Raw genomic sequence first — 27,500 nt, forward strand, 5'->3', positions numbered from 1 at the left:
ACAATGCTGTTGCTAACGACGCTAAGGCTAATTTAGCAACTTAGCAACCGGACCTCACAGAACTATGATAAAAACATTAGCGCTCCACCTACGCCAGCCAGCCCTCATCTTCCCATCAACAGCCGTGCTCACCTGCGTTCCAGCGATCGACGGCGCGACGAAGGACTTCACCCGTGGGTTTGGCGGCAAGCATCGGCTAGGCGTCTGCTAAGTACCATAAGTAGTCCTCGTTGTGTTGCTGTAAGTATTGTACTTAGCCGCTAATACACCGATCGATCCCACCTACAACGTTCTTCTTTGCAGCCTCCATTGTTCATTAAACAAATTGCAAAAGATTCACCAACACAGATGTCCAGAATACCGTGGAATTTTGTCGAAGAAAACAAGAGGTTTTTGTATCGGGTCCGATGGGGTCCAACCACTTCCGTGGATTTTGTGACGTCACGCGCATAAATCAAATCCAAAGGAGTTTTTCAACCGGAAGTGTGGCGGGAATTTTAAAATTGCACTTTATAAGTTAACCCGGCCGTATTGGCATGTGTTGCAATGTTAAGATTTCATCATTGATATATAAACTATCAGACTGCGTGGTCGATAGTAGTGGCTTTCAGTAGGCCTTTAATATTTGCTTACATGTCCCTTGGCAAGTTTCACTGCAATAAGGCGCTTTTTGGTAGCCATCCACAAGCTTCTGCTTGAATTTTTGACCACTCCTCTTGACAAAATTGGTGCAATTCAGCTAAATGTGTTGGTTTTTTTACATGGACTTTAGGGGTGTGGGGAAAAAATCGATTCGAATTCAAATAGCCATTCTCACGTTGTACGATTCAGTATCGATTCTCTCATTCTCATTTTCTTTCTTTTTTTAAAAAATTAATCAATCCAAAAAAATAATATCATCAACAACAGTATCAGTATTAGTAACGATTTCAACATAGCAGTGATTAAAAATCCCTCATTGACATTATCATTTATAAAAAAAAAACAATAATACAATTTAAAAATAGAACAATCGTGTCACAGTGGCTTACACCAGGGCCGTCCCGTGGCATAGGCCGTATAGGCAAATGCTAAGGGCGCCGTCCATCAGGGGGCGCCACGCCAGTGCCGCAAATGTTGGATTGAAAAAAAAAGAAAAAAGTTGGTACTATTATTTCTAAATACAAAAAATAATCCCACGTTAATTAAAATGCAAAGTAAAGCCTATTTAATAGAAATATAATTTGTTACAACATTACGCCCCCCCCCCCCATTCCCCCGCACGGTGCGCCCCCTCCCTTCCCGTATCATGACTCTTACCACATCAAAAAATCAACACAAGATGTCAAAACGGCCAAAACTGTCAGGTGCCCAGGGAAGAAAAAAGAGAAAAGAAGAGGAGGAGAAACGAGAAAAAGACAGAGGGTAGCAGGTAGGTAACGTTAGCCTACATGAAATTATTTGTCTGTGATAGTAACCTGGCTTTTTAGCATTAAGCTAATGTTACATGATTCGGCAATTGCTAATCAATAAATAGCTAGTTCTGTTTTAACGTCGGGTTAATATTGTGGAGGGGGCTAAATTGTTATGGAAAATAATAATGTAACGTTAGGCAATTACAGTACTCCCACCTTACATTCCTCAGGGACATTTTTATTAGATCTTTTAAGCAGGTGTTTTTTCTTTACATTGTTATTGCCTTCTGGTTAGCTAATGTTTGCCCTGCAGGTAATAGTCACTTTTCCACCCCTTTATATATTAGGTATAGTTGTAAGCCTGGTTGTTAAAGTGCACATCATTAATGTTAATTAAGCAATATCACATGAGAGGGAATGCTGTTTTTTAATTGGAGCACTGCTGTGATTCGGTTAAAGATAATCATAACATAACATTCTCATATAATATGTTAATTTGCTTTCTTTAAGTAAAAAAAAAAGGTCAAAGACAAAGCTATTCGGTTTCTTGTGAGTATATACACGCAAGGCGCCCCCTAAAACATTGTCCTTTACAATTATAAAAGCTTTTTACAAAAATCTACTACTCTGCTTGCATGTCGGCAGACTGGGGTAGATCCCGCTGAAATCTATGTATTGAGTGAATAGAGAATCCTTTTGAATCGGGAAAATATCGTTTTTGAATCGAGAATCGCGTTGAATCGAAAAAATCGATTTATAATCGAATCGTGACCCCAAGAATTGATATTGAATCCAATCGTGGGACACCCAAAATTCGCAGCCCAAATAGACTTGCTTTTTCTTTCCGTCCGTCCGTCTGTCTATCTAAAGCAGACCTGGGCATTCTGCGGCCCGCGGGCCGCATCCGGCCCTTTGTGCGTCCCTGTCCGGCCCGCGTGAGGCCAATTATAAATTAAAAAATCAATTTAAAAAAGTATCTATGTCGAGTGTGCAATACAACGGTGCTGCTTTTGTTTTGAAAATCGTTATTTGTACTACTTCCGTGTGGACGTATGCGTGTGAGTGAATGTGAACAGCTGCAATCACAAATTACAAAATAAAGTTGAAAAAAAATCTATGTCGTGCGCGCAATACAACTGTGCTGCTTTTATTTTGAAAAGTATTATTTATGGGCGTGTGTCCGTGTGTAACCTGCGAGTGAAGGTGCACATGCAGCGACAAGTGATGCACGGTTTACACCCGAGACGCTAAAAAGAGAAAAGTTGATGAGGAATGCCGTGTTTTCAACAAGACATGGACTGCCAAGCAACGTTCCGTCTAAGGTGCGCGCCTGCGCAATTGCGCACTGCTCAAGCGTCCTCTGCGCACAGCAAATATATGCCGCGCACCAAATCAAACCCATCTGAATTCTAAACAAAATAAACATATTTATTCTATGTAATTTTGCAATGCAACTCTGAGTGACAGTGACAACAAGCGGCCCTAACGGTGTTCGTCAACACCGTTCAATTGAACACCGTTCAATTATTATAACGTCTATCGAGATGCTTCGAGGACATGAATTATATCCATCCCTTTATTGAGCAAAACTGTTTATATTCGGCCATAACCACACCAAAAACATGAGTAAAACACTTCTATCTCGAAAAACGAGTCATTTTCTGCCGTACAAACCAGGCCAAAACCAACTTGTCATCTGTCACCAACACGCATAGCACTACACCACTGGTGCGATTATGGCCACACAAAAAGTCGGACAACGCAAACACCACACAAAGTTACACTATGACTCCTCAGTCATACGTGTGCTTATTTTACTGTCATTTATTATTAATGTTAATTTATTTATTTAGTCATGGAATGCTGTTACACACACTATGTTGAAGTATTACTATTATTATTAATTATTATTATTATTATTTATCTTACGGTATATATAAAAAAATAATATTGAGCAAAATTTAATTGAAATATTGTCGATGTGGCCCTCCAGCAGTGCTCGGGTTGCTCATGCGGCCCCCGGTAAAAATTAATTGCCCACCCCTGATCTAAAGATATAATACTATTAACCGCAACATGTAAGTGTAAAAACACAAAAAAACAAAAAAAAAACAACAACATTATGATTTGTACATTTTCCGAATGCGCTTGTTCTATTTTCAAACAAAATATCTGAAGTTGTCTTTATTTTTAAGTTATCGCGCCGTGATTTTACCAGTCCGGCCCACTTGGGAGTAGATTTGTCTCCACGTGGCCCCCGGATCTAAAATGAGTTTGACACCCCTGATCTAGAGCGGTGTTTTTCAACCTTTTTTGAGGCAAGGCACATTTTTTTCCATTTAAAAATCCAGAGGCACACCACCAGCACAAACGTTAAAAAATGACACTCCACCAGGTCCTCCTTGTGCCTTATTTTGAGTTTGTTGGTGTTTTCCTGTGTGTAGTGCTTTAGTTCTTGTCCTGTGCCCTTATTTTGGTGTTTTCCTGTGGCAGCTTCATGTCTTCCTGTGAGCGCTATTCCCCACACCGGCTTTGTTTTAGCAGGTGCGAGGAATTTAAGTTGCTGCTATCTTTTTTTGTGTGGACATTGTACGGATGTACTTTGTGGACGCCATCTCCGCTAAACACGCTGCAAGTTTTTGCTGTCGTCCAGCATTTTGTTTTTGTTTACTTTGTAGCCAGTTCAGTTTCACTGTCGTTTTACATAGACATCCCCTATGCTTCATTGCCTTCATTGGCACACCAGACAATATCGCACGGCACAGCCGCGGCACAGTGGTTGAAAAAGACTGATCTAGAGTATTGTTATTTTTTTACAGTGTGGCTGGAAAAATTGCTTGGAAATCATAAGTCAAGCACATTATTTGTCACTATCGTTTTTATTTTAACAAAAAAAAAAAAGTTTCAAATGTACGAAAGTATTATATTTGTTGCATTATTAGATAATATTACATTTTAAAATATGCAATTGCATGCAATACGTGTATTTTTTTCCTGTCAAAATGGAAAGATCTAATATATTGTGTAAAGTTCGTCATTATTTCAAAGCTTTTGCGGGCCACTTTAAACTAGAGATGTCCGACAATATCGGACTGCCGATATTATCGGCCGATAAATGCTTTAAAATGTAATATCGGAAATTATCGGTATCGGTTTCGAAAAGTAAAATTTATGACTTTCTAAAACGCAGCTGTGTACACGGACGTAGGGAGAAGTACAGAGCGCCAATAAACCTTGAAGGCACTGCCTTTGCGTGCCGGCCCAACCACATGCAAGGCATACTTGGTCAACAGCCATACAGGTCACACTGAGGGTGACCGTATAAACAACTTTAACACTGTTACAAATATGCGCCACACTGTGAACCCACACCAAACAAGAATGACAAGCACGTTTTCGGGAGAACATCCGCACCGTAACACAACATAAACACAACAGAACAAATACCCAGAATCCCTTGCAGCACTAACACTTCCGGGTTGGACACCTGTGATCTATGACTTTCGTAGCATGTTTCCCCTTCATATAATCCTGCTAACACACACACAGAGTGATGCATTAATATATTCTTTAATACTTGTTAATAAAGTATTAAGTGATGTTGAGTTTTGCTTGATTTTTTCAAACTCTTTTGCCTCTTTTGTGCTGCAGATCCGATACATGCAGGTGAGTGACGCTGTGCTTGTGACTCAGCCTTTCATCCTCCATCACTGCTCTGTTTAAAACAAAATAAATAAGAGGGTAGTATCCCACAAGGGGGGCTTGCCAATTAGTTCAATAATTAGCTGTACAAGGCAGCTGGTCCAAAGTCTGACTCATGCCCATGGGAGGCAGCTGTGACATCAGAGGATGACGACCATGCTGCCATGCCACGGTATACTTCACCTGAGGAAAATTAACATGACATTTATCTGAACCACCATTGTTTTATTGTGTACACGTAGAGACATGGTTAGCTAAATGTGCACTGTGGCATTTTCGCAAAGCTGATCTTATATTATTTCAATATCAATATATACAAAACCCAAAACCAGTGAAGTTGGCACATTGTGTAAATGGTAAATAAAAACAGAATACAATGATTTGCAAATCCTTTTCAACTTATATTCAATTGAATAGACTGCAAAGACAAGATATTTAATGTTCGTACTGGAAAACTTTGTTATTTTTTGCAAATATTAGCTCATTTGGAATTGGATGCCTGCAACATGTTTCAAAAAAGCTGGCACAAGTGGCAAAAAAGACTGAGAAAGTTGAGGAATGCTCATCAAACGCTTATTTGGAACATGCCACAGGTGAACAGGCTAATTGGGAACAGGTGGGTGCCATGATTAAGTATAAAAGTAGCTTCCATGAAATGCTCGGTCGTTCACAAACAAGGACGGGGCGAGGGTCACCACTTTGTCAACAAATGCGTGAGCAAATTGTCCAACAGTTTAAGAACAACATTTCTCAACCAGCTACTGCAAGGAATTTTGGGATTTCACAATCTACAACAGGGGTCACCAACGCTGTGCCCGCGGGCACCAGGTAGCCCGTAAGGACCAGATGAGTAGCCCGCTGGCCTGTTCTAAAAATAGCTCAAATAGCAGCACTTAACAGTGAGCTGCCTCTATTTTTTAAATTGTATTTATTTACTAGCAAGCTGGTCTCGCTTTGCCCGACATTTTTAATTCTAAGAGAGACAAAACTCAAATAGAATTTGAAAATCCAATAAAATATTTTAAAGACTTGGTCTTCACTTGTTTAAATAAATTCATACATTTTTTTACTTTGCTTCTTATAACTTTCAGAAAGACAATTTTAGAGAAAAAATACAACCTTAAAAATTATTTTAGGATTTTTAAACACATATACCTTTTTACCTTTTAAATTCCTTCCTCTTCTTTCCTGACAATTTAAATCGATTTTCAAGTAAATTAATTTTTTTATTGTAAAGAATAATAAATACATTTTAATTTAATTCTTCATTTTAGCTTCTGTTTTTTCGACGAAGAATATTTGTGAAATATTTCTTCCAACTTATTATGATTAAAATTTAAAAAAAAATATTCTGGCAAATCTAGAAAATCTGTAGAATAAAATTTAAATCTTATTTCAAAGTCTTTTGAATTTCTTTTAAATTTTTTGTTCTGGAAAATCTAGAAGAAATAAGGATTTGTCTTTGTTAGAAATATAGCTTGGTCCAATTTGTTATATATTCTAACAAAGTGCAGATTGGATTTTAACCTATTTAAAACATGTCATCAAAATTGTAAAATTAATCTTAATCAGGAAAAATTACTAATGATGTTCCATAAATTATTTTTTTAATTTTTTCAAAAAGATTCCAATTAGCTAGTTTTTCTCTTCTTTTTTTCAGTTGAATTTTGAATTTTAAAGAGTCGAAATTGAAGATAAACTATGTTTCAAAATTTAATTGTCATTTTTTTCATGTTTTCTCCTCTTTTAAACCGTTCAATTAAGTGTAAATATCATTAATTATTAATAATAACATAGAGTTAAAGGTAAACTGAGCAAATTGGCTATTTCTGGCAATTTATTTAAGTGTGTATCAAACTGGTAGCCCTTCGCATTAATCAGTACCCAAGAAGTAGCTCTTGGTTTCAAAAAGGTTGGTGACCCTTGATCTACGGTCTGTAATATCATCAAAAGAAAACCGAAAACCAACATTGAATACCCGTGACCTTCGATGCCTCAGGAGGTACTGCATCAAAAAAGCGACATCAGTGTGTAAAGGATATCACCACATGGGCTCAAGAACACTTGAGAAAGCCACTGTCAGTAACTACAGTCGGTCGCTACATCTGTAAGTGCAAGTTAAAACTCTACTACGCAAAGCCGAAGCCAAATTGGGAACAGGTGGGTGCCATGATTGGGTATAAAAGTAGATTCCATGAAATGCTCAGTCATTCACAAACCAGGACGGGGCGAGGGTCACCACTTTGTCAACAAATGCGTGAGCAAATTGTTGAACAGTTTAAGAAAAACCTTTCTCAACCAGCTATTGCAAGGAATTTAGGGATTTCATCATCTACGCTCCGTAATATCATCAAAGGGTTCAGAGAATCTGGAGAAATCACTGCACGTAAGCAGCTAAGCCCGTGACCTTCCATCCCTCAGACTGTACTGCATCAACAAGCGACATCAGTGTGTAAAGGATATCACCACATGGGCTCAGGAACACTTCAGAAACCCACTGTCAGTAACTACAGTTGGTCGCTACACCTGTAAGTGCAAGTTAAAACTCTCCTATGCAAGGCGAAAACCGTTTATCAACAACACCCAGAAACGCCCCCGGCTTCGCCGGGCCCGAGATCATCTAAGATGGACTGATGCAAAGTGGAAAAGTGTTGTGTGGTCTGACGAGTCCACATTTCAAATTGTTTTTTGGAAACTGTGGACGTCGTGTCCTCCGGACCAAAGAGGAAAAGAACCATTTGGATTGTTATAGGCGCAAAGTTCCAAAGCCAGCATGTGTGATGGTATGGGGGTGTATTAGTGCCCAAGACATGGGTAACTTACACATCTGTGAAGGCACCATTAATGCTGAAAGGTACATACAGGTTTTGGAGCAACATAAGCAACGTTATCATGGACGCCCCTGCTTATTTCAGCAAGACAATGCCAAGCCACGTGTTACAACAGCGTGGCTTCATAGTAAAAGAGTGCGGGTACTAGACTGGCCTGCCTGTAGTCCAGACCTGTCTCCCATTGACTGTTGAACAACTTAAGCTGTACATCAAGCAAGAATGGGAAATAATTCCACCTGAAAAGCTTCAAAAATGTGTTTCATCAGTTCCCAAACGTTTACTGAGTGTTGTTAAAAGGAAAGGCCATGTAACACAATGGTAAAAATGCCCCTGTGCCAACTTTTTTTGCAGTGTGTTGCTGCCATTAAATTCTAAGTTAATGATTATTTACAAAAAAAAAAATTAAGTTTCTCATTTGGAACATTAAATATCTTGTCTTTGCAGTATATTCAATTGAATATAAGTTGAAAAAGATTTGCAAATCATTGTATTCTGTTTTTATTTAGGAATCACACAACGTGCCAACTTCCCTGGTTTTGGGTTTTGTGAGTGAGTTTGCTCATGAATATTATTTATGGCAGGTACATTAATACTTCAGCATTCCGACACAGTTGTAGTTAGTTTTGTCAGGGGTGTTATTGCGTAGGAGGCTTCATATTAATGACCTAATTATTTACACCGGGAAATTATCACCACCTCCCCACCCTCCATATTGCCTGTTAAAGTTGGAGACGAAGAGCTCGTCAATCATCTTGTACTTCTTGTAACTTGTGGAATTACTCTGACTGATTATTTATGGCTTGTGTCGTAGAAAATGGGAATGACGGAAGACGACAAGAGGAATTGTTGTTTGGTGGAGATCCAGGAGACCGAGGCCAAGTATTATAAAACCCTAGAAGATATTGAGAAGGTGAGTGTGGACTTATTGACTTATTTTGTGTATGTGCTACATTATATTTGATCTGTTTATAAAACTGTGTTTAAACTGACCAACTGATCTTCATATTTCTACAAAAACTGTCCACCTACACTTTTCGGGGGACTTTTTTCCCATTATCCACAATCGGAAACATGTATTTCCTTTTTTTGTACGTTGTAAAGAGTGAAAAACTTCTTAATTTTGCAATTAAAATAAGCAGTTCGTAACACGGGCGATTATTATTTTGGGCACTTAATTTCACGAATTGATACGGGAGAAAACGGACTTTGTGACACGAAAATTTGGCCGTACGATATCTGAGAGGGTATATGGTAACCGGAGCGATGTTTTGGCGAAGATTTATTTCGAAAACTGAAGCATATAATAATTAGGGCGTACGAAAAGCGAGATATCACAATAGTTTTATTCACCGATCTTAGAATTCACATGTTCTATTGCAGGCCTGGGCAATTATTTTGAATCTGGGGCCAAATTTAGAGGAAAAAAATGTGTCTGGGGGCCGGTATATCGGATTTTTAGGAAAACAAACACAAAAACTAACAATAATGTCTGATTTAATGCTAAAAAAATAATTTTAAATGTTCTTACTGAATGAGTACGGAGCCCCTAAAGGGACAAGGGGGAAATTTATTTTTTTATAATTTTTTAAATGTTTTAAAAAAAATTTTAGACATGTATGTCGTGCGCACAAGATAGTTTCTTTTTATAAAATGATTTAAAAAATATATATATTTTTATAATTTATTAATTTTTATTTTTATTTTTTTTAGACATGTATCTCGTGCGCACGAGAAACTATCTTGTGAACACAAGATACATGTCTAAAAAAATAAAAAAATAAACATCCATCCATCCATCCATCCATGGATGAATGGATTTTTTTTTTTTTTTTTAAATTTTTTTTTTGTTGTTGGATGGATGTTTTTTTTATTTTTTATTTTTTATTTTTAGACATGTATCTTGTGTTCACAAGATAGTTTCTCGTGCGCATGAGATACATGTCTAAAAAAATTAAAAATTTAAAAAAATTAATCAATTATAAAAAAAAATTTTTTTTTTAAATCATTTTATAAAAATAAACTATTTTTATAATTTATTAATTTTTATTTTTATTTTTTTTTAGACATGTTTCTCGTGCGCACGAGAAACTATCTTGTGAACACAAGATACATGTCTAAAAAAATAAACAAAATTATAATTTTTTAAAAATAATTTTATAAAAAGAAACTTTCTTGTGCGCACGAGATAGTTTCTCGTGCGCACAAGATACATGTCTTAAAAAAAAATATATTAAAAAAAATTATAATTTTTAAAAACATTTTTTTATAATTTTATAAAACGTTTCTGGAGCGCACGAGATAGTTTCTCGTGCGCACGAGATACATGTCTTAAAAAAAAAAATATATATTTTTTTTTTTTAATTTTTTTTTAATAAATTTATAAAAAGTTTCTGGAGCGCACAAGATACATGTCTAAAAAAAAAAAAATAAAAAAAATAAAATAAAATAAAATTTAAAAAAAAAATTCCCCCATGTCCCTTTAGGGGCTCCGTAGAATGAGACACCCAGAATGTACATAAAAATAAAGAATGTGCGATTTACAATATTAACTATGACCGATAAAACACTGAATATTGACAACATATGAACGTCACCCCCCCTCTCCATCCACATATTTCACAATCAAGCGAAACACAACAAAAATGCAACAAACACAGCCAAATATGAACTCGAAGGGTAAAAAAACCCCACCTACAATCTGATATATCTGATACATCACTAAGCTTTAGAACTTTGTTGTGAAAATCTCCTTCTACGTCTGTCCCTGACACCCGCATTTCAGGCTGGCCGCTCTGGAAACGCTCAGTGGAAACGCTCAGTGGAAACGCTCCCCACCCACACTGCTTGGTGCTAGTACAAGGTGGCTAACAATGCATGTAATTGAGATTCATCTAATCCACCTATAAAGTGCTCTAAAAATATCAAAAAACCCACCAAAAAGCAGCTTTTAGATTTGACCTGTACATTAACCAAACTATAGCGACATTGTTTCGTAAGAGCTAACACAGAGGAACTACTTTTCTGGTATCCAACCTGCTGCTGTATTACCTTTGAGTTAGTAAAAGTTAATGCTAGGTCATAAATCACGACCCTCACCTTTCACCGAGCCGAGAAGTCGGTCGACTTCGAAAAATCCGCACGCAGCCTCAAGGAGAGCGCAAGTGCTGAAAGATACAACCATCCCAATAGTCTGCATCCCAGTGAGAGCAAACATTGTAAAGTCACTGTTTTTATCTTCTTATTTGAAACGTTGAGCGATAGTGCTACGTGATAGCACTCCAACTTGGCCCTCACTTAGTGATCGCAAACACTTAATGTATGTTCACTATTTTATTTAAGGACTAAATTACAATAATAAACATATGTTTAATGTACCCTAAGATGTTTAATTAAAATAAAGCCAATAATGCAATTTTTTGTGGTCCCCTTTATTTATAGAAGTATCGAAAAGTATCGAAATACTATTTGGTACAGGTACCAAAATATTGGTATCGGGACAACCCTAGTTGTAGCTTTGTGAAATTCATCATTATCATTATCATTATTTTGGTTTTGTCAAGAGAAATACCAACCAACCGCAGTGTCACTTCCCTTTCCTAGTTACAGTCTTTCCTTCTTTGGCGGTAGACTTCTCTCTCTCTCTTTGACCAGAGTGTGCTGTGACTTGTGCTTGTGTGGGCCTCTTCACTATTGGCAGCCAACAAATGTCACTGGAAGAGATCAATAATGGTTATTATTAGATGGCCCGCAGCATGAGACGCTGGTCCCCCGGGCTTTGGCGCATCGCTCTCTCTCTCACACACACACACACACACACACACACACACACACACACACACACACACACACACACACACACACACACACACACACACACACGCACACACACACACACACACACACACACATTCTTGTATTTGTTACCTTCTTGAGACCTCCGAAAAATGCCTACCTCTTTAGAACCACCCTTTCTAGATATATAAAGATTTGTATTTACAACATTAATAATATATACATACTATGTAAATGTAAAACATCTTGTTGTGAAAAATGAGTTGGAATTTCACAAGAAAAACTTAGAATTTTGGCATTATTATAATAAAAGTCGTAATTTTACTCAACGCAAGTCAAATTTTCACAAGAAAAACTGAACATTTGTGCAGTATTATGATAAAAGTTGGAATTTAACCCAATAACAGTTGCAATTTTACAAGAAAAGCTTAACATGTTGGCATTATTATGAAAAGAGTCGTAATTGTATTCGACAAAAGTCACAATTTTATAAAAAAAACTTTAAAACGTTAGCAATATTATAATAACAATCGTAATTTTACTTGGCAAAATTATGAGAGAAGTCATAATTTCACTCAAAAAATGTCACTATTTTACAAGAACAACAAACAAATTGGCAATATTGTGATACAAGTCAGAATTTTATATAACAAATGTCACCATTTTGCATACTAAATAATTTTACATTAAAAAAGTAATACTTTTACATAAAAAAAGTAATATTTTACAAGAAAATATTGCAATATTACAGAAACAAAAATAATTTGAGAAATTGCTCACAATTTTATAAGAAATAAGTTTGCTTTTAGTTCATTATTTTTTGTTTGTTTGTTTGTAATTGTTTTTTAATCTTATTATTTATTTATTTATGTAAAAATAAAAACGCTTGTTGTGAAAAATTAGTTGGAATTTCACAAAAAAAGGTCACAATTTTACAAGAAAAACTTTTGTCAGTATTATAATAAAAGTCGTAATTTTACTCAACGCAAGTCAAAATGTTACAAGAAAAACTGAACATTTGTGCAATATTACGGTAAAAGTTGGAATTTTACTCAACAGTCGCAATTTTACAAGAAAAGCTTAAAGGAAAGAGTCGTAATTTTACTCGACAAAAGTCACAATTTTATAAGAAAACTTTAAAATGTTAGCAATATTATAATAATAATCGGAATTTTACTTGGCAAAATTATGACAGAAGTCATAATTTGACACAAAAAATTTCACTATTTTACAAGAACAACAAAAAAATTGGCGATATAGTGATACAAGTCAGATTTTTATATAACAAATGTCACCATTTTGCATTAATAAGTATTTATTTTACATTAAAAAAGTAATACTTTTACATAAAAAAAGTAATAATTTTACAAGAAAATATTGCAATATTACAGAAAGAAACAAAAATAATATGAGAAATTGTTCCGAATTTTTTTTAAGAAAGAAGTCTGATTTTAGTTCATTTATTTATTTATTCATTTTGTTTGTAATTGGTTTTTAATCTTATTATTTATTTATTTTTGTAAATATAAAAACGCTTGTTGTGAAAAATGAGTTGGAATTTCACAATAAAAAGGTCACAATTTCACAAGAAAAATTTAGAATTTTGTAAGTATTATAATAAAAGTCGTAGTTTTACTCAACGCAAGTCAAAATGCTCAAGAAAAACTGAACATTTGTGCAATAATATGATAAAAGTTGGAATTTTACTCAACAACAGTCGCAATTTTACAAGAAAAGCTTAAAATGTTGGCAATTTTACGGAAAGAGTCGTAGTTTTACTCGACAAAAGTCACAATTTTATAAGAAAACTGTAAAATGTTGGCAATATTATAATAATAATCGGAATTTTACTTGGCAAAATGATGACAAAAGTCATAATTTTACTCAACAAATTTCACTATTTTACAAGAACAACAAATAAATGGGCAATATTGTGATACAAGTCAGAATTGTATATGACAAATGTCACCATTTTGCAATAATAAGTAATAATTTTACATAAAAACGTAATAATTTTACATTAAAAAAGTAATAATTTTACAAGAAAATATTGCAATATTACAGGAACAAAAATAATATGAGAAATTGTTCCCAATTTTATAAGAAAGAAGTCTGCTTTTAGTTCATACATTTTTGTTTGTTTTTTTGTTCGTAATTGGTTTTTAATCTTATTATTTATTTATTTTTGTAAATATAAAAACGCTTGTTGTGAAAAATGAGTTGGAATTTCACAAGAAAAAGGTCACAATTTCACAAGAAAAACTTAGAATTTTGTAAGAATTATAATAAAAGTCGTAGTTTTACTCAACGCAAGTCAAAATGCTCAAGAAAAACTGAACATTTGTGCAATAATATGATAAAAGTTGGAATTTTACTCAACAACAGTCGCAATTTTACAAGAAAAGCTTAAAATGTTGGCAATTTTACGGAAAGAGTCGTAGTTTTACTCGACAAAAGTCACAATTTTATAAGAAAACTGTAAAATGTTGGCAATATTATAATAATAATCAGAATTTTACTTGGCAAAATGATGAAAAAAGTCATAATTTTACTCAACAAATTTCACTATTTTACAAGAACAACAAATAAATGGGCAATATTGTGATACAAGTCAGAATTGTATATGACAAATGTCACCATTTTGCATTAATAAGTAATAATTTTACATAAAAACGTAATAATTTTACATAAAAAAAGTAATAATTTTACAAGAAAATATTGCAATAATACAGGAACAAAAATAATATGAGAAATTGTTCCCAATTTTATAAGAAATAAGTCTGCTTTTAGTTCATACATTTTTGTTTGTTTTTTTGTTCGTAATTGTTTTTTAATCTTATTATTTATTTATTTATGTAAATATAAAAACGCTTGTTGTGAAAAATGAGTTGGAATTTCACAAGAAAAAGGTCACAATTTCACAAGAAAAACTTAGAATTTTGCAGTATTATAATAAAAGTCGTAATTTTACTCAACGCAAGTCAAAATTTTACAAGAAAAACTGAACATTTGTGCAATATTATGATACAAAGTTGGAATTTAACTCAATAACAGTCCCGATTTTACAAGACAAGCTTAAAATGTTGGCATTATTATGAAAAGAGTCGTAATTTTACTCGACAAAAGTCACAATTTTATAAGAAAACTTTAAAATGTTAGTAATATTATAATAATAATCAGAATTTTACTTGGCAAAATGATGACAGAAGTCATAATTTGACCCAAAAAATGTCACTATTTTACAAGAACAAAAAAAAAATTGGCAATATTGTGATACAAATCAGATTCCTATATAACAAATGTCACCATTTTGCATTAATACGTAATAATTTTACATTAAAAAAGTAATACTTTTACATAAAAAAAGTAATAATTTTACAAGAAAATATTGCAATATGACAGAAAGAAACAAAAATAATATGAGAAATTGTTCCCAATTTTTTAAAGAAAGAAGTCTGCTTTTAGTTCATTTATTTATTTATTTATTTTGTTTGTAATTGGTTTTTAATCTTATTATTTATTTATTTTTGTAAATATAAAAACGCTTGTTGTGAAAAATGAGTTGGAATTTCACAAGAAAAAGGTCACAATTTCACAAGAAAAACTTAGAATTTTTTAAGTATTATAATAAAAGCCGTAGTTTTACTCAACGCAAGTCAAAATGCTCAAGAAAAACTGAACATTTGTGCAATATTATGATAAAAGTTGGAATTTTACTCAACAGTCGCAATTTTACAAGAAAAGCTTAAAATGTTGGCAATTTTACGGAAAGAGTCGTAGTTTTACTCGACAAAAGTCACAATTTTATAAGAAAACTGTAAAATGTTGGCAATATTATAATAATAATCAGAATTTTACTTGGCAAAATGATGACAAAAGTCATAATTTTACCCAACAAATTTCACTACTTTACAAGAACAACAAATAAATGGGCAATATTGTGATACAAGTCAGAATTGTATATGACAAATGTCACCATTTTGCATTAATAAGTAATAATTTTACATAAAAACGTAATAATTTTACATAAAAAAAGTAATAATTTTACAAGAAAATATTGCAATAATACAGGAACAAAAATAATATGAGAAATTGTTCCCAATTTTATAAGAAATAAGTCTGCTTTTAATTCATACATTTTTGTTTGTTTTTTTGTTCGTAATTGTTTTTTAATCTTATTATTTATTTATTTATGTAAATATAAAAACGCTTGTTGTGAAAAATGAGTTGGAATTTCACAAGAAAAAGGTCACAATTTCACAAGAAAAACTTCGTAGTCGTAGTTTTACTCAACGCAAGTCAAAATTTTACAAGAAAAACTGAACATTTGTGCAATATTATGATACAAAGTTGGAATTTAACTCAATAACAGTCCCAATTTTACAAGACAAGCTTAAAATGTTGGCATTATAATGAAAAGAGTCGTAATTTTACTCGACAAAAGTCACAATTTTATAAGAAAACTTTAAAACGTTAGCAATATTATAATAACAATCGGAATTTTACTTGGCAAAATGATGACAGAAGTCATAATTTGACACAAAAAATTTCACTATTTTACAAGAACAACAAAAAAATTGGCAATATTGTGATACAAATCAGATTTCTATGTAACAAATGTCACCATTTTGCATTAATACGTAATAATTTTACATTAAAAAATTAATACTTTTACATAAAAAAAGTAATAATTTTACAAGAAAATATTGCAATATGACAGAAAGAAACAAAAATAATATGAGAAATTGTTCCCAATTTTTTTAAGAAAGAAGTCTGCTTTTAGTTCATTTATTTATTTATTTATTTTGTTTGTAATTGGTTTTTAATCATATTATTTATTTATTTTTGTAAATATAAAAACGCTTGTTGTGAAAAATGAGTTAGAATTTCACAAGAAAAAGGTCACAATTTCACAAGAAAAACTTCGTAGTCGTAGTTTTACTCAACGCAAGTCAAAATGCTCAAGAAAAACTGAACATTTGTGCAATATTACAATAAAAGTTGGAATTTTACTCAACAAAGTCACAATTTTACAAGAAAAGCTTAAAATGTTGGCAATTTTATGGAAAGAGTCATAGTTTTACTTCACAAAAGTCACAATTTTATAAGAAAACTGTAAAATGTTGGCAATAATATAATAATAATCTGAATTTTACTTGGCAAAATTATGACAAAAGTCATAATTTGAAAAAAGTTCACTATTTTACAAGAACAACAAAACAATTGGCAATATTGTGGTACAAGTCATAATTTTGTATGACAAATGTCACCATTTTGCATTAAAATTAATAATTTTACATTAAAAAAGTAATAATTTTACAAGAAAATATTGCAATATTACAGAAAGAAACAAAAATAATATGAGAAATTGTTCCCAATTTTTTAAGAAAGAAGTCTGCTTTTAGTTAATTTATTATTATTATTTGTTGGTTGTAATTGGTTTTTAATCTTATTATTTATTTATTTATGTAAATATAAAAACGATTGTGAAAAATGAGTTGGAATTTCACTGGAAAAAGGTCACAATTTCACAAGAAAAACTTGGAATTTTGTCAGTATTATAATAAAATACAATATTACAGGAACAAAAATAATATGAGAAATTGTTCCCAATTTTATAAGAAATAAGACTGCTTTTAGTTCGTTATTTTTTATTTGTTTGTTTGTTTGTTTGTAATTGGTTTTTAATGTTATTATTTATTTATTTATTTATTTATGCAAATATAAAAACGCTTGTTGTGAAAAATGAGTTGGAATTTCACAAGAAAAAGGTCATAATTTCACAAGAAAAAATTTGAATTTTGGCAGTATTATAATACAAGTCGTAATTTTACTCAATGCAAGACAAATTTTCACAAGAAAAACTGAACATTTGTGCAATATTAAGCTAAACGTTGTAATTTAACTCAATTACACTCACAATTTTACAAGAATAGCTTAACAGTCGTACTTTTATTCGACAAAAGTCACAATTTTATAAGAAAATTTTAAAATGTTGGCAATATTATAATACTAATTGGACTTTTACTTGGCAAAATTATGACAAAAGTCCTAATTTTACTCAAAAAAATGACACTATTTTACAAGAACAACAAAAAAATTGGCAATATTGTGATACAATTCAGAATTTGATATGACAAATGTCACCATTTTGCATTAATAAGTAATAATTTTACATTAAAAAAGTAATAATTTTACAAGAAAATAACAAAAATAACAAGAAAGAAACAAAAATAATATGAGAAATTGTTCCCAATTTTGTAAGAAAGAATTCTGCTTTTAGTTCATTTATTTATTTTGTTTGTAATTGGTTTGTAATCTTATTATTTATTTATTTATGTAAATATAAAAACGCTTCTCGTGAAAAATGAGTTGGAATTTCACAGGAAAAAGGTCACAATTTCACAAGAAAAACATGGAATTTTGTCAGTATTATAATAAAAGTCGTAGTTTTACTCAACGCAAGTCAAAATGCTACAAGAAAAACTGAACATTTGTGCAATATTTTGATAAAAGTTGGAATTTTACTCAACAGTCGCAATTTTACAAGAAAAGCTCAAAATGTTGGCAATTTTATGGAAAGAGTCGTAGTTTTACTCGACAAAAGTCACAATTTTATAAGAAAACTTTAAAATTTTAGCAATATTATAATAATAATCTGAATTTTACTTGGCAAAATTATGACAAAAGTCATAATTTGACCCAAAACATTTCACTATTTTACAAGAACAAAAAAAAAAAAATGGCAATATTGTTATACAAGTCAGAATTTTTTACAGCAGTGGTCCCCAACCTTTTTGTAGCTGCGGACCGGTCAACGCTTGAAAATTTGTCCCACGGACCGGGCGGGGGGATTTCTTTTATTTTTTTTAATTTTTTAATTTTTCCCCATAAAGAAATACAATCATGTGTTCTTACAGACTGTATCCCTGCAGACTGTATTGCTCTATATTGATATATAATGTATATATTGTGTTTTTTATGTTTATTTAATTTAAAAAAATAAATAATAATAATAATTTTTTATTTTTTTATTTTTTTTATTTCTTGTGCGGCCCAGTACCAATCGATCCGGTGGTTGGGGACCACTGTTATATAGCAAATGTCACCACTTTGCATTAATAAGTAATAATTTTACATAAAAAAAGTAATAATTTTACAAGAAAATATTGCAATATTACAGGAACAAAAATAATATGAGAAATTGTTCCTAATTTTATAAGAAATAAGACTGCTTTTAGTTCATTTTTTTTTTTTTTTTGTTAGTTTGTATGTGGTTTTTAATCTTATTATTTATTTATTTATGCAAATATAAAAAAGCTTGTAATTTCACAAGAAAAAATTTGAATTTTGGCAGTATTATAATAAAAGTTGTAATTTTACTCAATGCAAGACACATTTTCACAAGAAAAACTGAACATTTGTGCAATATTATGATACAAGTTGGAATTTTACTCAACAACAATCCCAATTTTACAAGAAAAGCTTAAAATGTTGGCAATTTTATGGAAAGAGTCGTAGTTTTACTCGACAAAAGTCACAATTTTATAAGAAAACTGTAAAATGTTGGCAATATTATAATAATAATCGGAATTTTACTTGGCAAAATTATGACAAAAGTCATAATTTTACTCAAAAAATGTCACTATTTTACAAGAACAACAAATAAATGGGCAATATTGTGATACAAGTCAGAATTGTATATGACAAATGTCACCATTTTGCATTAATAAGTAATAATTTTACATAAAAACGTAATAATTTTACATAAAAAAAGTAATAATTTTACAAGAAAATATTGCAATATTACAGGAACAAAAATAATATGAGAAATTGTTCCCAATTTTATAAGAAAGAAGTCTGCTTTTAGTTCATACATTTTTGTTTGTTTGTTTGTTCGTAATTGTGTTTTAATCTTATTATTTATTTATTTATGTAAATATAAAAACGCTTGTTGTGAAAAATGAGTTGGAATTTCACAAGAAAAAGGTCACAATTTCACAAGAAAAACTTAGAATTTTGTAAGTATTATAATAAAAGTCGTAGTTTTACTCAACGCAAGTCAAAATGCTCAAGAAAAACTGAACATTTGTGCAATAATATGATAAAAGTTGGAATTTTACTCAACAACAGTCGCAATTTTACAAGAAAAGCTTAAAATGTTGGCAATTTTACGGAAAGAGTCGTAGTTTTACTCGACAAAAGTCACAATTTTATAAGAAAACTGTAAAATGTTGGCAATATTATTATAATAATCGGAATGTTTACTCGGCAAAATGATGACAAAAGTCATAATTTTACTCAACAAATTTAACTATTTTACAAGAACAACAAATAAATGGGCAATATTGTGATACAAGTCAGAATTGTATATGACAAATGTCACCATTTTGCATTAATAAGTAATAATTTTACATTAAAAAAAAGTAATAATTTTACAAGAAAATATTGCAACATTACAGAAACAAAAATAATATTAGAAATTGTTCCCAATTTTCTAAGAAAGAAGTTGACACCGCTTTTAATTCATTTTTGTTTGTTTTTTGTTTGTTTGTAATTGGTTCTTAATCTTCCTCATTTACTTCAAGTTATTACAGTATGTCTCTATTTACATATTTATTTTTTTTAATACATTTTGGCCTAAGGGGGCGAATTTCAATTTATTACCCACACTTGTTATTACATATGTTGGCCAGAGGGGGAGCACTTACTTTTTTTTTTTTTTTTACACACACTTGTTATTTCATATGTTGACAGTCAATGTTTTTGGGACCACCCTAATTTTGATAGATTTCACCACCAGGGGGTGCAAATGAGACATTCTCTATTAGATGCAATAGTTTTCCCTATTGGGACCATGATTTATGTCATCACTTGCTCACACCTCCTCATATGGAAGCTACTTTTCCTTGTTGATGTCTCAAGAAGGGTAGAAATACAAGAACACACACACACACACACACGGTTATTAACATCCATATAACTAGGTACACTCAGACAATCTAACAAGATCCAATGCATATTATATATATATATTTATTATATTAATAATAAATATGCCTTCCAAGTGTACTTAACATGGTCAGCGTGTGTTTAAACGTACAGATATCGAACCATGCACGTTCCTTTGCAACGCCAACCCGCCCCGTTAAGCCTCCACGCCCTCATTTTATTCAGGAGGCCTCGCGGAGATGGCCGCTCACTGCTAACACATCAGTTTTTATGTGTCGACAGATTTCATTCGCAAGGTGATGGAGAGAAACAAATCAGGCGCTCCGCTAATTTCATTAAAGCAAATGTGTGCCCTGTGTTCCCCGCATCACCCCAACACCAGACTAAATGAGAACAAACAACCTCCTTATGATCATAGGACTCGTTAAGCTTAATTGAGTTGGGGTTAATAAAGCCTTCAGTGCTTTGGTGTTGATCTATTTGTTGTTATTATGATGATGGAATGTGACAGCCATAAAGTTGTGGCATGGGCAGGTTTTTTTCTTTTCTCTCTTCAGGATACGTAAGTGAAATAAATGTACAAAACCCCAAACCAGGGAAGTTGGCCCGTTGTGTAAATGGTAAATAAAAGGGCATAAAGTCCACAGTTTCCAAAAAAAAATTTGATTTGTGGACTCAGAACACTTTTCCACTTTGCATAAGTCCATTTTAGATGAGCTCGGGCCCAGCAAAGCCGGCGGCGTTTCTGGGTGTTGTTGATAAATGGCTTTGGCTTTGCATAGTAGGGTTTTAACTTGCACTTACAGATGTCGCGACTGTAGCGACCAACTGTAGTTACTGACAGTGGTTTTCTGAAGGGTTCCAGAGCTCATGTGGTGATATCCTTTACACACTGTTGTCGTTTTTTTGATGGGATCGAAGGTCACGGGCATTGCCGCTTACGTACAGTTTCTCCAGATTCTCTGAACCTTTTGAAACGTTTCCACTTTGCATCAGTCCATCTTTGATGAGCTCATGCCCAGCGAAGCCGCCGGCATTTCTGGGTTCCTGGGTGTTGTTGATAAATGGCTGTCGCTTTGCATAGTAGAGTTTTAACTTGCACTTACATAATGTAGCGACCAATTGTAGTTACTGACAGTTGTTTTCTGAAGTGTTCCTGAGCTCATGTGGTGATATCCTTTACACACTGTTGTCGTTTTTTTTTTTGATGGGATCGAAGGTCACGGGCATTGCCGCTTACGTACAGTTTCTCCAGATTCTCTGAACCTTTTGAAACTTTTCCACTTTGCACCAGTCCATCTTTGATGAGCTCATGCCCAGCGAAGCCGGCTGCGTTTCTGGGTGTTGTTGATAAATGGCTTTGGCCTTGCATAGTAGGGTTTTAACTTGCACTTACAGATGTAGTGACTGTAGCGACCAACTGTAGTTACTGACAGTGGCTTTCTGAAGGGTTCCTGAGCCCATGTGGTGATATCCTTTACACACGGATGTCGTGTTTTTGATGGGATGGAAGGTCACGGGCATTGCCGCTTCGAACAGTTTCTCCAGATTCTCGGAACCTATTGAAACTTTTCCACTTTGCATCAGTCCATCTTTGATGAGCTCATGCCCAGCGAAGCCGCCGGCATTTCTGGGTTCCTGGGTGTTGTTGATAAATGGCTGTCGCTTTGCATAGTAGAGTTTTAACTTACAGATGTAGCGACCAATTGTAGTTACTGACAGTTGTTTTCTGAAGTGTTCCTGAGCCCATGCGGTGATATCCTTTACACACTAATGTCGCTTTTTTGATGCAGTACCGCCTGACGGATCAAAGATCACGGGCATTCAATGTTACGTGCAGTGATTTCTCCAGATTCTCTGACCCCTTTGATGATATTACGGACCGTAGATGGTGAAATCCCTAAATTCCTTGCAATAGCTGGTTGAGAAATGTTGTATCTAAACTGTTGGAACATGCATCAAATTCCAAATGAGCTAAAATTTGCAAAAAAATAACAAAGTTTACCAGTTGGAACATTAAATATCTTGTCTTCGCAGTCTATTCAATTGAATATAAGTTGAAAAGGATTTGCAAATCATTGTATTCTGTTTTTATTTACCATTTACACAACGTGCCAACTTCACTGGTTTTGTACAGTATATGCATCAAAAGTAACAGTTTTCACAATGACTGTTTCCCCTTTAAGAACTACATGATCCCGCTGAGACACATCTTGAGTCCGCAGGACATGGAGGCGATCTTCGTTAACCTTGAGGTGAGTGAGCTGTGCAGTCCACCTGGATCTGTGAAGGAATGAATGAGAATAACTTCATGAGTTAAGGTTATGGTTTGAATTTTTTTCAAACAGGCATACAGTTACAATATGGTACATCACATATTCTCTAGATCAGACCTGGGCAAGTTAAGGCCCAGTTTAATCTTTTCAATCTGGCCCGCCGGACATTCCCAAATCATTTTTTTAGATCTTTAAGTGTAGCTACCATTATGATGTGCAGTGATGTTTTCTAATGACCGTATATATGTATAGACGTATAGACTATACAAAGTATTTCAATGGTTGTAATCTGCACTTTTGCATGATATACTAGTTGCTATGGTAATCTAATTAGTTACTATGGTAAGCAATCTAAGATACCTCTGGCCCCATGGTGGATTATTTTGCAATTAAAATAAGCAGAGGGACGCAAGATTCTTTGTTTGGGCACTTGATTTCACGGAATGATGCAGGAGAAAACGGACTTTGTGACACGAAAATTTGGCCGTACGATATCTGAGAGGGTATATGGTAACCGGAGCAATGTTTTGGCGAAGACTTAAGTCGAAAACTGAAGCGTATACAAATTAGGGCGTACGAAAATCGAGATATCACAATACTTGTATTCACCAATCTTAGAAATCACATGGTTTTATTGCAGGCCCGAGCAATTATTTTGACTCTGGTGCCAAATTTAGAGAACAAAATGTAGTCTGGGGGCCGATATATCGGATTTTTAGGAACACAAACACAAAAACTCACAATAATGTCTGATTGAATGCTAAAAATGTTATTTTATTTTTTTTACTGTATGAGACACCCAGAATGTACATCAAAATAAAGAATGTGCGATTTACAATATTAACTATGACTGATAAAACACTGAATATTGACAACATATGAACGTAACTGGAGCAATGTTTTGGCAAAGACTTAAGTGGAAAACTGAAGCATATAAAAATTAGGGTGTACGAAAAGGAATCTTAGAAATCTTAGAAATCACATGGTTCTATTGCAGGCCCGGGCAATTATTTTGACTCGGGTTGCCAAATTTAGAGGAAAAAAATGTGTCTGGGGGCCGGTATATCGGATTTTTAGGAACACAAACACAAAAACTCCCAATAATGTCTGATTGAATGCTAAAAATTTTATTTTAATTTTTTTTACTGAATGAGACACCCAGAATGTACATAAAAATAAAGAATGCGGGATTTACAATATTAACTATGAACGATAAAACACTGAATATTGACAACATATGAACGTAACTGGAGCAATGTTTTGGCGAAGACTTGAGTCAAAACCTGAAGCATATAAAAAATTAGGGCGTACGAAAATCAATCTTAGAAATCATAGAAATCACATGGTTCTATTGCAGGCCCGGGCAATTATTTTGACTTGGGGGGGCCAAATTTAGAGGAAAAAAATATGTCTGGGGGCCGGTATATCGGATTTTTAGGAACAAGAACACAAAAACTCACAAAAATGTCTGATTGAATGCTAAACATTGATTTTTTTATTTTTTTACTGAATGAGACACCCAGAATGTACATACAAATAAAGAATGTGGGATTAGCTATGAACGATAAAACACTGAATATTGACAACATATGAACGTCACCCCACCCTCTCTATCGACATATTTTACAATCAAGCGAAACGCAACAAAAATGCAACAAACACAGCGAAAGGGTAAAAAAAACACACCTACAATCTGATATATGTGATTGAGGAAGTCGCTTCCTAGCGGTCCCACTGACAGACACTTCACAGGAGCCAAGCGTGCCATTTTTTAACAAAGTTTTAATGCACATCAGTTTTTATCAAAATCTTTCTTCCGCAGAAAGTGACTTTTCAGTCACGTCCGTATCCTCTCTCTCCTCTGCTCCCGGCCGCTTACTGTTAGAAGACAACAGATGATTAGATTACCACGTACCACCTGTAAAATCTAATCACCTGCCAGCTGTGTCTCGCCGTCAGCACTGCCACGCACCCGCCTGATGGTGCTCTGTCCTCAGCACAGTGGACAGAGGCGGTGACCTTTGCTCCTGCAGGCAGCGCTGGCAACATCTCCCTCCACAGTGATACATCACTAAGCTTTAGAACTTTGTTGTGAAAATCTCCTTCCACGTCTGTCCCTGACACCCGCATTTCAGGCTGGAAACACTCTGTGGAAACGCTCCCCACCCACACTGCTTGGTGCCTGGTCTGAGCTGCTGTGACGTAGATCACCATAGTAACTAATTAGATTACCATAGTAACTAGTATATCATCCAAAAGCGCAGATTCCAACCATTGAAATACTTTGTGTTATGATCCGCTGCCCGGATCATAGTCTAAGTTTTTCGAGTCACTTGTGTTTTCTGTTAGTTTTGGACTCCTTTAGTTCCTGTTTATGCACCTCTGAGTTTGTTACCATGGCTACGTATTAGTTTCACCTGCCTCTTGTGTTCGGGACGCGCACCTGTTTGTAGTCAGAGACATTATTTAAGCCTGCCTTTGCCAGTCAGTCGGTCTGGCTTCTTTGTTTGCGTCACGCTACTGTTACGTAGGTTCTGCTTGTCTCCTAGCCCCTGCTAGTGATCTCTAGTCTGTGCTAAGTAGTAGCCTTAGCTTCAGGTGCGATCGGCACCTTGTTCCGTCGGTTTGTTTTCTGTTTTGTACCGCTTTGAGTGTTAATTTACGATTAAATCATGTTCCTACCTGCAAGTCCTGTCCGGAGTCGTCCGTTTGCATCCTGGGAGAACAAACCTCGCAGTAAGCTGCAACCCCAACTTAAAAAACTTTGAATAGTTCAAGAGTTACGGTCATTAGAAAACATCACTGCACATCATAATGGCAGCTGCACTTTCCATCTTAAAGATCTAAAAAAAGTATTTGGGAATGTCTGGCGGGCCAGATTGAAAAGATTAATTTGCCCAGGTCTGACACATAGCAGGGTCCCTGACAATGGTTATTATGCATCTGCAATTTCATAACATTTTTATTTTTCAGTGTCAAATCTAGAAAACTGTAACGAATCGAACAAGGAATTCCTTGCATGCACTCGCCAGGAAGCAAAGATTAACTAAAGTGAGGTGTTCTCCTCCTCAGGACGTGATCAAAGTACACTTTGCCCTCCTCCGAGCCATCGACCTCAACATGGTCACTGGAGGAAATGGCCTGGGAAAGATCTTCCTGGACTTCAAAGAAAGGTTGGTAAATGTTTAATTTCAACAGCGCGAATGTTGGGTTCATTGAACAAATTCACTCTCGCGCGGAAGGAATATAAATTTGATTTAAAAAGTTGAACGGAAAATGTAGCAATAGAGAGTCATTGGAATTATCTAGTTATGTATTTCCCATCAAATACCATTTAACCTGCAACCTTTATGCCAATGCCTGGAGTAGTTTTTGTCAAAACTGTTGTGGTACACGGGTTCCATCTAGTGCATTTTGTATTTTTGGTCCAATATGTCTCTTTCAACCCAAAATGTTGAAAGAGACATATTGGACCAAAAATACAAAAATAAAAATCTGTCTGGAGCCGCAAAAAGGCCTTATATAAGTGTTATAATGTGTCATGATCCGTGGCCCGGATCATGTTTTTGTCATATTCTGCTAGTTTAGGACTCCCTTAGTTCCTGTTTAAAATGTTTAAAGAGACATAATGGACCCAAAATACAAAAATACAAATCTGTCTGGAGCTGCAAAAAGGCCTTATATAAGTGTTATAATGTGTCATGATCCGTGGCCCGGATCATGTTTTTGTCATATTCTGTTAGTTTTGGACTCCCTTAGTTCCTGTTTAAAATGTTTAAAGAGACATAATGGACCAAAAATAAAAAAATAAAAATCTGTCTGGAGCCGCAAAAAGCCTTATAAAAGTGTTATAATGTGTCATGATCCGTGGCCCGGATCATGTTTTTGTTATATTCTGTTAGTTTTAGACTCCCTTAGTTCCTGTTTAAAATGTTTAAAGAGACATAATTGACCGAAAATACAAAAATAAAAATCTGTCTGGAGCCGCAAAAAGGCCTTATATAAGTGTTTTAATGTGTCATGATCCGTGGTCCGGATCATGTTTTTGTCATATTCTGTTAGTTTTGGACTCCCTTAGTTCCTGTTTAAAATGTTTAAAGAGACATAATGGACCGAAAATACAAAAATAAAAATCTGTCTGGAGCCGCAAAAAGGCCTTATATAAGTGTTATAATGTGTCATGATCCGTGGCTCGAAACATGTTTTTGTCATATTCTGTTAGTTTTGGACTCTCTTAGTTCCTGTTTAAAATGTTTAAAGAGACATAATGGACCGAAAATACAAAAATAAAAATCTGTCTGGAGCCGCAAAAAGGCCTTATATAAGTGTTATAATGTGTCATAATTCGTGGCCCGAATCATGATTTTGTCATATTCTGTTAGTTTTAGACTCCCTTAGTTCCTGTTTAAAATGTTTAAAGAGACATAATGGACCAAAAATACAAAAATAAAAATCTGTCTGGAGCCGCAAAAAGGCCTTATATAAGTGTTATAATGTTTCATGATCCGTGGCCCGGATCATGTTTTTGTCATATTCTGTTAGTTTTGGACTCC

General features: G+C 34.0%; 1 protein-coding gene across 1 annotated transcript in view; it reads left to right on the forward strand.

Annotated features, from left to right (window-relative positions):
• The window catches only part of LOC133638755 (guanine nucleotide exchange factor VAV2-like), a 608,063-nt gene that overhangs the window by 482,417 nt on the left and 98,146 nt on the right, over window positions 1-27,500 (forward strand). The window contains 4 exon segments of the mRNA XM_062031682.1: window positions 5,046-5,060; window positions 8,739-8,837; window positions 22,858-22,926; window positions 26,020-26,120. Of these exon segments, the coding sequence (XP_061887666.1) occupies window positions 5,046-5,060; window positions 8,739-8,837; window positions 22,858-22,926; window positions 26,020-26,120 (284 nt within the window).

Source organism: Entelurus aequoreus, linkage group LG21 (assembly GCF_033978785.1).
Source record: "Entelurus aequoreus isolate RoL-2023_Sb linkage group LG21, RoL_Eaeq_v1.1, whole genome shotgun sequence".
Lineage (NCBI taxonomy): Eukaryota > Metazoa > Chordata > Actinopteri > Syngnathiformes > Syngnathidae > Entelurus > Entelurus aequoreus.